This window comes from Callithrix jacchus, chromosome 16 (assembly GCF_049354715.1).
Source record: "Callithrix jacchus isolate 240 chromosome 16, calJac240_pri, whole genome shotgun sequence".
Lineage (NCBI taxonomy): Eukaryota > Metazoa > Chordata > Mammalia > Primates > Cebidae > Callithrix > Callithrix jacchus.
Genome location: NC_133517.1, coordinates 29425191 through 29437973, shown reverse-complemented (window position 1 = coordinate 29437973; position 12783 = coordinate 29425191). Strand labels below are relative to the sequence as shown.

Here is a 12783-nt window from a genome sequence, read left to right as displayed (position 1 = left end):
ACTAGTGATGGGGCACGGAGTCTTCCCTCTCATTTGTTAGGAAGAGAGGTCTGTGCCCCTCCTCACTGTCTGGCTCCTGGACTCCTGCGCTGGGAGAAGCTGCAGGCTGAGTCCCGTGGGATGAGTGTGTGTGAGCAGGAGAGGTGGAGTGGGCGCTGGAAGGAAGTAAAGCTCTTCCTTCCATCTCCCTCCAGCCCCTGGCAGCCACCATTCTACTGTCTTCTTTTTATGTTTTTCTGAGATGAAGTCTTGCTCTTGTTGCCCAGGCTGCAGTGCAGTGGCGTGATCTCAGCTCACCGCAACCTCTGGCTCCCGGGTTCAAGTGTTTCTCCTGCCTCAGCCTCCCGAGTAGCTGGTAGATTACAGGGTCCTGCCACCATGCCGGGCTAATTTTTTGTATATTTAGTAGAGATGGGGTTTCACTATGTTGGTCAGGCTAGTCTCGAACTCCTGACCTCAGGCGATCTAACTGCCTCGGCCTCCCAAAGTGCTGGATACAGGCATGAGCCACCGCACCCAGCCTCTACTTTCTGTCTCTGTGAGTTTGACGACTCTAGGTGCCACATCTTAGTGGAATCATAGTCATTTGTCTTTTTGCAACTGGCTTTCTTTCACTTTGCATGATGTCTTCAAGCCCCATTTGTGTTGTAGCATGCATCAGAATTTCCTTCCTTCTTAGGGCTGATTATTGTCCCCATTGTATGGATAGAGGACGTTTTGTTTGCTGTTCATCCCTCAGACATCGAGAATATCTCATAGTAGAAACAATCAAAGAAGCCTGTGAAGACTTTATCTTGGCCGCTCATGCTCCCTGCGTCTCCACTCTTTGTGCGGGTTGGATGGACAGCCTGAAGCTACCTGCTCATCCTGCATGGAGCAGATCGGCCAGTGCTGGGTGCAGAGGATGCAAACTGGAGCAGGAGCCAGTTCCTGCCCTCAAAGTGCGTCAGTGACATGGCATATTAGTGCCAGCCTATCCGGGGCTTTATAAAGTGAAAAAAAGGCCCTCTGTCCATCCTGAAGGCTTTGTGACCCCCAGCCTTCTAATGGATACTTCTGTGTTCCCAGAGTTAGGTGAGAGCTCTTGGAAGGATCTCTTTTACCCCAAGTCCGCTAAGAATGGAAAGCCCCTCTGCGTGACTGTGACTGCAGTAGCTGGTGTGATATCTGGTCACTTGCACCAGAGCCTGGGAGTTTGTGGCCTGCCAAGCGCACCTGTCATAATGGGATGCCAATAAATATTATCTGAGGTTGATACCCAGAAAGAGAGTTTAAAAAATATTTAGAGAGGTAGAAAATAGCCACCAGTAGAATTAAAATTAGAAATAATGACAAGGTTGGCCAGTGGAGTTGGTAAGTCCAGATTGGGGAATGTGATGTTTCATTATAAGCTCTTTCAGCATGCGCTTACTTTGGTGTAAGTGAAAGAATTGTCTCACTTTTTTGAGGGCCATGTACAGCAAAGGACTCACCATCTATCAGACACACTGGTCAGTTTTCCTGGCAAGGCAGAGTTGGAGGTTTCTGTCCTCGGGCGGGCAGGGACAGCAGCTCTCCCTAAAGTATCCAGCAGCGCCAGGGGCAGGAAATGAGAAGTGCTCAATGATTGTTGGGATAATGGCATCTAGCACAAGGATTCCTGCCAAAATCTAATAGTGGCTGGGTGTGGTGGCTCATGCCTGTAATCCCAGCACTTTGGGAGGCCAAGGCAGGTGGATCACTTGAGGTCAGGAATTCAAGACCAGCCTGGCCAACATGGTGAAACCCCATCTTTACCTAAAAAAAAAAAAAAAAAAAAAATCAGCTGGGCATGGTGGCATGGACCTGTAATCCCAGCTACTTGGGAGGCTGTGGCAGAAGAATTGATTGAACCTAGGAGGCAGAGATCGCCCCACTGCTCTCCAGGCTGGGGGACAGAACAAGACTGTCTAAAAACAAAACAAAACAAAACAAAAAACACACAAACAAAACCAACCTTAATGGTGTGCAATAAATTAAAATGCTGCCCCAGTCAGATGGGGCTAGCATTTTTCAGCAACTTTCAAGGTTGTGTGTCATAGGAATGAAGATCTCAGCATTTCCCACCCATGGAGGGGTTGATGGAATTTTCAATCCCAGGAACCCTGGGCTGTGCTGAAAGCCTCCACTCACACTGCCTGGGTTAGTTGGGAAAGAGACCTCCTGCCGATCTCTTTTAAACTGTCGTCCTTTTATACCACAGTAGTTGCTTTCCTAGACATTAGAACTGTTTCTGGGTTTAACATCATCTTTGGAAATTCTAAAAAGCAATGAAGCGATTTTTCTCTTTTTTTTTTGAGACAGAGTTTCGCTGTTGTTGCCCAAGCTGGAGTGCAATGATGTGATCTCAGCTCACTGCAACCTCTGCCTCCTAGGTTCAAGCGATTCTCCTGCCTCAGCTTCCTGAATAGCTGGGATTAAAGGCGTGTGCCACCACACCCCGCTAATTTTTATTTTTTTATTTTTACTAGAAATGGGGTTTTAGCATGTTAGCCGGGCTGCTCTCGAACTCCTGATCTCAGATGATCTGCCTGCCATACAGTTTGAAATTTTATTCTCTCTCTCTCTTTTTTTTTTTTTTTTTTTTTGAGACGGAGTTTCGCTCGTTACCCAGGCTGGAGTGCAATGGCGCGATCTCAGCTCACCGCAACCTCCGCCTCCTGGGTTCAGGCAATTCTTCTGCCTCAGCCTCCTGAGTAGCTGGGATTACAGGCACAGGCCACCGTGCTCAGCTAATTTTTTGTATTTTTAGTAGAGACAGAGTTTCACCATGTTGTCCAGGATGGTCTCGATCTCTTGACCTCGTGATCCACCCACCTCGGCCTCCCAAAGTGCTGGGATTACAGGCTTGAGCCACTGCGCCCGGCTGAAATTTTATTTTCATATCAGTTCTAGTAGTGTGTTTGACATAGTTTTTATTAAATGGCCTGATATGAAGTTATTTAAAAATTCAAATGTTTAGAAATTCAGGGCCCATCAACTTGATTTTTGGGGCAATACCTCAATTTCATACAGCCTCATTGTTTTCCAGAAACATGGGTCACTGAATGATTTATATTTTATGAATACTTTATGGGAAACAGTATTTATGGTCATAAATGGTAGACATCTTCTGGTAGTTGCAGTAAGAAATACTGGTTATATTAGAAAAAAAGCCATTATAAGTTGTGTTTTTAATGTTGACTTCCTGTAAGTGTCTTCTGGAGCAGAAGGCTTTCTGTTCATGGATTCTGCATCTTGGATTTGGAAACTGTGCTGCACTGAGGTGTGGTCTGTAGGGAGGAGCCTGTGGGCAGAACAGTTTGGGTTCTGCTGGCTGCCTTTCTACTCTATTCAGGGAGGCTGGGTCCCAGGGAAAGATGACAGCAGTTAGGTCTTGTTGGGAAGCAACCATGGCTACCACCACTGGACCATTTTGCTATCCCTCAACAAATGAGATAGTCGTTTGTCTGCTTTTGGGAATGGTGCCTGTGGTTTGCACAGGACAAGGTGGCAGCTGGCTTGCCTGCTGGCCTGCTTGGTAGAGATAAGATGCTCAGACCCACTGCTGCTGTTCAGGGGTCATGGAAGGAATTAATGCACTTCCCTCTGTCCCCCAATCTCATCTGCATGTCTCTGGAGCTGAGCATGTATTCATTTTCTTTCTTCATCTCAGTTGAGCTTTTACATTAAATATGTGTTGCTTAAGCCATTCAGAAATGTTTCATATTTGTAAAAACAAAAGGTAGCTGCTTCCATGATTCGTTCACCCATCCCTATACTACACCGTGGCCTTGTAGGACAGTCCCCCCTTTGCTGTGCTGAGCCCATCTGGAGTGTTTCTGGTTCTAATCAGAAATGGAATAGTTTCAGTGCAGATAAAAGTTTATGTTAGTGATGAACTTGGGTGGAGATGGTGACACAGCTTGTTCTCTCCTCCTCCTAGGCTCTTAGTGCATCCAGGATCCTGAGCTGCCAGGGGCCTGGCCACTCCTGCCCCAAGCCCTGCCTTGGCTGAGCTGGTCACTGCTGCGTGCCCTGGGCTGCCGGCCTGCCTGTCATCTGTGGTGCACAGGTATGCACGTGTGTGCATATGTACACGCACCCCACACATACCATGCCCACCTCACACACACCACACACATACCCCATACACACCACACACAACAAACACATCTACCCACCTCACACACCACACACTACATATATACCACGCCCACCTCACACCATACACACTTAGTCCATATACACCGCATACCACACATACACCATACCCACCTCACACATCACATCCATACCCCATACACAACACATATCATACCCACCTCACACACTACATATACATCATGCCAACCTCACACACCCCACACATTGAATCCATATACACCACACATGCTACACACATACCATACCCACCTCAAACACACCAGGCACATATCATGCCCACCTCACCCATACCACACACATACCCTATTCACAACACACATATCACACCTCACACACCACACACCACATATAAACCATGCCCACCTCACACACCGCACACATTTAACCCATATACACCACACAGAAATCATTTCCACCTAACACACATACCCCATACATGCCACACACAACACACATACATACCTCACACCACATATATACCATGCCTACGTCACACACACCAGACACTTAACCCATAGACACCACACATACATCATACCCACCTAACACACCACACATACCCACCTCACACACCACATATATACCATGCCTACCTCACACACACCATACACTTAACTCATATACACCACACACATCATACCCCCCACACATATCATACCCACCTCACACACCACACACCACATATACACCATGCCCACCTCATACACCCCACATTCAACCCGTATACACTGCACACACCACACACGTACCCCCTACACACCACATACATATCATAACCACCTGACACCCAACACATATATACCATGCCCACCTCACACATACTACGAACTTAACCCATATAAACCAGACATCACACACATACCCACCTCACACACACCACACACACCCCATATATACCACACACATATTATGTCCACCTCACAAATACCACACACATACTTCATACACACCATGCACTCTTCACACATACCATACATATGTATACCCCATACACACCATACACACCTAATATACATACAACACACATACCACACTCATCACACAATACCATACATACCCACATCATACACATTTCATATACACCACACACCCCATACATGCCCCTGCTACACACTTCATAAATGCCACATACACACCACACCACACTCCACATACATGTTACATCACCCATACAACATGCTACATTTCACACAGACAACTTATTCACACTACACAGATACCACACACACATCACAAACACTATACCATGTACATAAAACATGCATACACGCTCAACCCTTCCACGCTACATCACACTCCACATTCACATCACACACACCATATACCACACACCATAGATAGTAGACTCCACACACTCACTGCACCCTCCAGGATACCACCATATACACATACACAGCACACATTACCTACCCACTACACCAGACACACTGTATCTCACTCACACAGCACACAACTCTGCCACACATTTGCATGCAAACTACTCATTTTGCATTCAAACTACTCAAATGAAATTGATTTCGTTTTTCCCAAATTAATACTGCTCGTCCGTATGCCCCCAGCTGTCCTGGCTGGCGCATCCCCTGGTCCCGCCTTCCCTTCGGTCAGCACCACCTCCTGTGTTTCGGGTGTCTCTGGCTGTGCTCTGTGGCGTGCTCATGTCCTATTCACGTAGGAGGCTGGCCCGTCTGCTCAGTGGCCGCTTTTCTGGAGGAAACTGGCCTGTTTGCCACCTTCCTGATGCTCAGAGCAGCAGCTGATCAGGAAGTCCCGCTTCCTTCCCTTGGTGTCTGCCCTTTCCCACGGGATGCTTTTCTTAATTCTGACATCTCCCCAGCTAGAAAAGAGACCCCCAAAGGTGTGTGAGTGGGTTTGATTATAATGCTGGTGAATAATCAATGCATTTTGGTAAAAAACTCAACCAGTACATACGTCTTTAATAAAGTAAAATGTGCCTGGCCCCTCTGCTCCCACCTCTTTCCCCTTGCTTCCGCAGAGGACATGGCTGATAAGCCTTTGGGGGGCTCCCCCTTTCTGCATGTGTTTGGGTCCATGTATGGGCTGGTGAGTATGTGTGTATTCTCTAGACATCTTGACGGAGCTGGAACTGGGATCTACAGACGTACGCTGACTGTAGCTTACTTGCTGTTTTCCCTCCAAAACAGGCCTTTAAGATCCCTCACTGTAACGTGTGTTGCCCACTCTCTTTAAAAACGCCATTGACTCTTAGAGCATACAAACTCTGCCATAATTTTTTAACTGTTCTTTTATTTACTGGTACTTAGGTCATTTCCAGCTTTTTAAGATTGCTGCAATGAAAACCTTCAGCTGTCATTTTTCACGTTGCTGTGGGAGAATGTTGTGGTGGGTGCCATGGGGGTGAGTGACCCCATGCGTGACCAGGCTTTGTGAGGTTTTGACTCTGTCCTTCCCAATGTTCCTCCTACAGTGGCTGCCCCTGGGTGATGATGGCTGTGTGAGTGCCTGCCATGGCCCATCAGAAGTGTGGGAGCATGGGGAGCGGCATGTTGGACCACAGGGTGAAGCTGGGCCATCTCCCACGGCCAGAAACGAGGATGTGGAGCTGCCCTAGGGGAGCTAGGTGCCTAAGGGCCTGGAGCTGGCTGCCCTGTGGACAGAGATCACCATGCCCAAGGAGCAGGAGTTCCACAACCACAGCCCCAATGGGGACTCCAGCTCCAGCTATGTGAACAACACATCCTAAGAGGAGTACTACAACAAGGGCCTGCCTGAGGAGGAGGAGGGCATCACCTATATCTGCTACTGCCCCGAGGATGACAGCTACCTGGAGGGCATGGACTGCAATGGATAGGAGTACCTGGCCCATGGCGCACACCCTATGGACACCGACGAGTGCCAGGAGGCAGTGGAGGAGTGGGTGGACTTGGCAGGCCTGCACCCTCACAGTCACGGGGCTGAGGGAAACCAGAACTACCCAGACGGCCACCTGCCCATCCTGGAGGTTAAGCCCTCAGTCCTGGAGGCCCGTGACCAGGAAGAAGATGGCCACTTCTGTCCCAGCAAAGTAGGCTACCAGGACTGCAACCTCACGGAGACCAAGGGGAACACCAGTGAGTGCCTCCCTCTACCACCTGAGGTGTGGAGATGGGGACCTGGAGGACCAGGAGGAGGACATCAACCAGATTGTGGCTGAGATCAAGATGAGCCTGAGCATGGGCCTGAGCCACGGCCTGGGGACTCTGCAGAGGCCTGCTCGCCCAGCAAGGCCCCAGCAGGCATGAGACGAGGCCCAACTCACTGAACCTCCCTCCTGAGGCTAAGCACTGTGGAGACCCCCCAGAGAGGCTTCAAGCCCAAGACCAGGACCCCATAGGAGAGGCTGAAGTGGCCCCATGAGCAGGTAGGACTCTGGCAGTCTTGGGGAAGGGAGCAGAGGGGCCTGAGAGCAAGAAATCTCCCAGTACAGCCCCCGCAGATGTAGTTGTATCCACAGGTCTCATCAGAAGCAGACACAGACAGTCTTTCTAGGAAAGCATCTGTAACTTAAGCCTGTAGGATTCCCAGAGATTAAAAGTAGGCAACTATGAGTTCAGTCAAATCATAGCATTCAAGTAGTCCACCCAACATCTTTGAGAATTGTCAGAAATAATCAATAATAGATATGTTTCCCAAAGACTATAGGTTTTAGATACAGAACACAGAGTTCAGGTATCAGAAATCAGATACAGAACACCGAGTTCAGCTATTAGAAATGTGAGAAAATAGTTACACCTAATATAAGAAAGAAGGAATCATAAAATTGAGCAAGCAGTAGGACCATCAGGAATGATGAGAAGACCTGAAAAGAAAATGGATGAAATAGAACTTGCAGAAATAAAAGTATATAGCTGGGTATGGTGGTTCACACCTATAATCTCAGCACTTGGGGAGGCTGAGGCTGGAGGATGGCTTGAACCTAGGAGTTCAAGACCAGCTTGGTGAACATGGTGAGAACTCATTTCTACAAAAAATTAGAGCTCCCTTCCTCCCAAAAAAATTAGCTGGGTATGGGGCATGTGCCTATGGTTGTAGCTACTCAGGAGGCTGAGGTGGGAGGATCACTTGAGCCCAGGAGGCTGAGGCTGCACTGAGGCATGTTTGTGCCACTGTACTCCAGCCTGGGTGATAGTGAGACTCTGTCTTAATATAAAATAAAATAAATACAAAATGTAATTTTTGAAATAAGAAACTCAGTAGGTAGATTAGACATCAGAAGAGGGAATTAATTGATTAGACAATTGTCTCCAAAAACGTAAGACACAATGTTACACAGAGACACATGAGGATGGATGATAGGGCAGAAATAGGTGGGGTGGTGGAGAGAGATATCAGAATGAGGTGTAAAATATGTCTTAGTGGAACCAGAAGGAAATATTATATTAGAAAGTGAGAGAGAGGCTGGGTGTGGTGGCTCACACCTGTAATACTAACACTTTGGGAGGCTGAGGCAGGTGGATCACTTGAGGCCAGGATTTCGAGACCAGCCTGGCCCACGTGGTGAAACCCCATCTCTGTTGAAAATACAAAGGTCAGGCAGCATGGTGGCTCATGCCTGTAATCTCAGCACTTTGGGAGGCAGAGGTGGGCGGATCACTTGAGGTTAGGAGTTTGAGATCAGCCTGGCCAACGTGGTGAAACCCTGTCTCTACTAAAAATACAAAAATTAGCCGTGTGTGGTGGCATGCACCTGTATTCCCAGCTACTCAGGAGGCTGAGGGAGGAGAATTGCTTGAATCCGGGAGGTGGAGGTTGCAGTGAACCAAAATCGTGGCACTGCACTTCAGCCTGGGCAACAGAGCGAGACTGTCTCAAAAAAAAAAAAAAAAATTACAAAGATTAGCTGGGCATGGTGGTGGGCACCTGTAATTTCAGCTACTTGGGAGGCTGAGGCATGAGAATTGCTTGAACCTGGAAGATGGAGTTTGTAATGAGCTGTGATTGCACCATGCACTCCAGCTTGGGTGACGAGAAAAGCACCATCTCAAAAACAAAGAAATAAAAACACAAAGTGAGAGAAATAGAAGTTCTTAAGGTGATAGAAACTCTAAAGGTCATAGAAGCAGTGCACATAAATCAATCACAACAAATGTAAATGGACTGAAATTAAACTGATTGAATTAATAAAACAAAATCCAGCCATTTTAGTCCATCATATTTAAAATACGAAGATGCCAAAAGATTGTAAGTTTTTATAAAGGAGAGAGACTGATAAAGATATGCCAGTGTACATTAACCAAAAGCAAGTGATGTAGCTGGGCACAGTGGCTCATGCCTGCAATTCCAGCACTTTAGGAGGCCGAGGTGGGTGGATCACTTGAGGTCAGGAGTTCGAGACCAGCCTGACTAACATTGTGAAAACATGTCTCTACTAAACGCACAGATATTAGCTGGATGTGGTGGCATGTGCCTGGAATCCCAACTACTAGGGAGGCTGAGGCAGGAGTGGGAGGTTGCATTCAGCTGAGATCACACCACTGTATTCCAGCCTAAGCAACAGAGTGAGACTTCGTCTCAAACAAGTGATGAAGCTTTAATATCAAAGAAAATAGGATTTTGGAACAGTGTCTGTAGCATGCAACTGTCTGCGAGGGAAAGCCAGGGACAGTGGCTCATAACAGTGGGCTGTCCACTGTGGTTTAAAGAACATACCAGGAGGCTGAGGCAGAATTGCCTGAACCCAGGAGGCGGTGGTTGCGGTGAGCCGAGATCTCGCCATTGTACTCCAGCCTGGGTAACAAGAGTGAAACTCCGTCTCAAAAAAAAAAAAGAAGAACATACACGAAATTAATAATAGTGGCTAACTTGTGGAGGAAGGGGGATGAATAGGAGGAAACTGGGTGGTTAGGGGACAAGTAGGCAGAATTTTACTTAGGATATAGACATTTTTGAGTGTTGTGATGTCTGAATTTACTACGCAAAAAAAAAAAAAAAAATTCTGTGACATCTTTTAGTAGATAGATGTGCACCACTACGGAGAATGCTGATGGTATATTAATTGGAAGTTAAGATATAGATTGGCTGTATTTAGGGTCACAAAAGTAATCCTAGATTTGGCTTCTTAAAAAGATTGTATATTTTTACTAAAAAAGGACTTCTTTAGTAAATGGCATAGTGCCAATTACAGGCATTCCTTTTTTTTTGTGGAGTATACTAACTTTATTCTACAAGCAACGAGGGCTTAATACATGTTTTTAAAATAACTTTTACTTTTAAAAAGTTAAGTACATTAGAGGAAACTGAAAAACACAAGAAGCAAAGAACAAAGTCACAATCACAAGCAGTTTATAGTTTGACACATTATTCTAGGTCCTGTGTGTCTGTAGGCAGAATATCCAATTTTGTGGGACTGAGATTGTATAGTATGTATCATGATTTTTCACACATCATGAATATTTACCAATTCAAAATCCCAAAACTATATGAGCATTTTGATGACCAAAAATACACTACACTAACTCAGTCTGTTAAAAAAATGTAATTCTGTCTTTCTTGGGATAAAAATTTCATAGAAGACGAAAATAGCAACATGCCTCTAGATAAAAGCATTGGCAGAGTTCCGATTTAAATACTGCATTCCTTTAATGCTCAATTTAAAATGAAGCATACAGCAATAGAATACACTAAGTATAACGCTTCTAAGAGAGCTCATTAGCAGATTTATACATTAAAATATTAGCAAGGTATATTTCCATTGAATTATTTAATATATTCCTATAGTATAGCCACAAGAGATGCATACATTAATGGCTATCATCAAAATGTAAATATGGACACATCTGCATACATCTCTTCCTTTATAGTTCCTTCTGCCCCCTGCTGCCAACTAATTAACAAGTCCGTTTAACATACATCGGGCACTTCTAAGCACCTAGATAAACTAGATGTTTCAAGTAAGGAGTTAATTTGTCCCTAGGTACACAGCAGTCTTGAATAAACTGCAAACATGTAACAACAGTTATAATTTGAAAGAGTCTTCTAAATGTGAACATTTTGGCGTAGAACCCTTCCCATATCCATCAAGGCAGTGGGCAAGAATGCTCAAATTTTCAGAAGACAATCTTTCCTAGACTCATAAAACAAAATGTACAAAACATTAGGTTACTAACTCTACTTCTGTCGTATACTGGCAACCTCGTTAACATCTAGAAAGACTAGATGTTGTTAAAGTTAGGACTCGTTTGTCCTTTATGTACACTATATGCACAGGTAAGTAAAACAAAATGCACAGAGATAGTATTTCATCTTGCCTTGCTGTAAGCAGGGTGGCATAGAACTGTCTGTACCTCCCCCTCCTTTCTGCTCCCCTGAACCACTGCACACACAGTGAGTATTACTCAACAGGTGATTTGGCCATTCCCCCCAAAAAACATTTCCTACAAATTGTAACAAAAAGATAATTACAAAACGTGATTTTACTACCTTTGATTTTAACATCAGGCACTTCGGAACATGTAAAAACAGACGTTTCAAAAAAGTTTAGCATTGTCAACTATATGTACAGTAGTGAAGAATAAAATGCACACAAAACAATGGCTAAAATATGAAAATGTCTTCTAAATATGACCAGTCTAGCATAGAACCTTCTTCTCCTCCTTCTCAGGTCTTCCAGCTCCATGTCATCTAACCCACTAAACAAACGTGGACGTATTGCTTCCAGAGGCCATCTAACAACATTTCCAAAACTCATCTCCAGAAGACATGTGTGTTCTATCATTCCTTTTAAACAAGTGAGAATTTACAAGATGTGTGGTTTTCTAACTGTACTTTATCATACGTCAGCAGCCTCTACATCTAGAATGGCTAGATGTGACATGTTTTCTATTAAAAGGTTGGGGTGGAGTTGAGAGCAGCTTTTTCATATTATATACACAGGCTTTCCATAAACGGCCAGTAAATCTTCCCAGAGGGTGGTGGGCATTTCCAATGGGCCAAACGTGGCCTGTTATTCTACCATTTCTCTCTTCCGACAGCAAGGTCTGGTAGAATGAAGACTAACGCTCGATGGCCGCTAACCTTTCCACCCGGCCCGTTCCACCCGTCTTTGTTCGGAACTTCACTCATCTCCCAGGCTTGTCAAGGCCTTTATCCGTTGTCAGGACTAAGTATGTCTCACCCAATGGGGACAGAGTGGTCACTGGGGACCCAGATCTGCATGACTCCGTGGCCTAAAGAGGCCGCCGAACCTGCCTGCGTCCTTAGGCTGCCTTCCCTGGCCCTCTGTAACCTAACGGCCTCTGCTGCGCAGCATTAGAGCGGCCACCATGTTTCCTGGTCCACCATTCTTGCCGCCACCCAACGGTGTTGCATCCGGGCAGCTCAGCTGGGGCTTTGTCGAGGCCTGGCACACTTGGGCTGGGAGACCCAGTGGCCAGTGGGGTCCAGGCTGGGGTACGGGCTGGGAGAAGCCGCTGCTGTCAACAGTCACCGAAGTGGGGTAGGGTAAAGAGGTTCGCCACGGCTTCAAGTCTTGAGCCTGGCCAGGCCAGTGGGCAGCCACAGTGGAGGCGTCCAGTGTCTGAAGGGCAGAGGGCACGGCCTGTCCTTCAGACAGGCTCACCCTCCGGCCCAGGGGGAGCTCAGGGCGCTCTGCTTCTCTCTGCA

At 46.2% G+C, this 12783-nt stretch overlaps 1 protein-coding gene across 2 annotated transcripts in view; it reads left to right on the top strand.

Moving 5' to 3' along the window:
• Positions 1–12783, top strand: part of LOC103791227 (uncharacterized) — a 77702-nt gene that overhangs the window by 1792 nt on the left and 63127 nt on the right. For both annotated transcript variants that reach the window (XR_013527888.1, XM_054246663.2), the window contains exons 2-4: positions 3944–4072; positions 6611–7543; positions 11783–11909. Coding sequence is in view for 1 of the 2 variants with exons in the window: in XM_054246663.2 (XP_054102638.2) it covers positions 7536–7543; positions 11783–11909 (135 nt within the window). In the remaining variant the exon portion in view is untranslated. The remainder of the gene's footprint in view (positions 1–3943; positions 4073–6610; positions 7544–11782; positions 11910–12783) is intronic.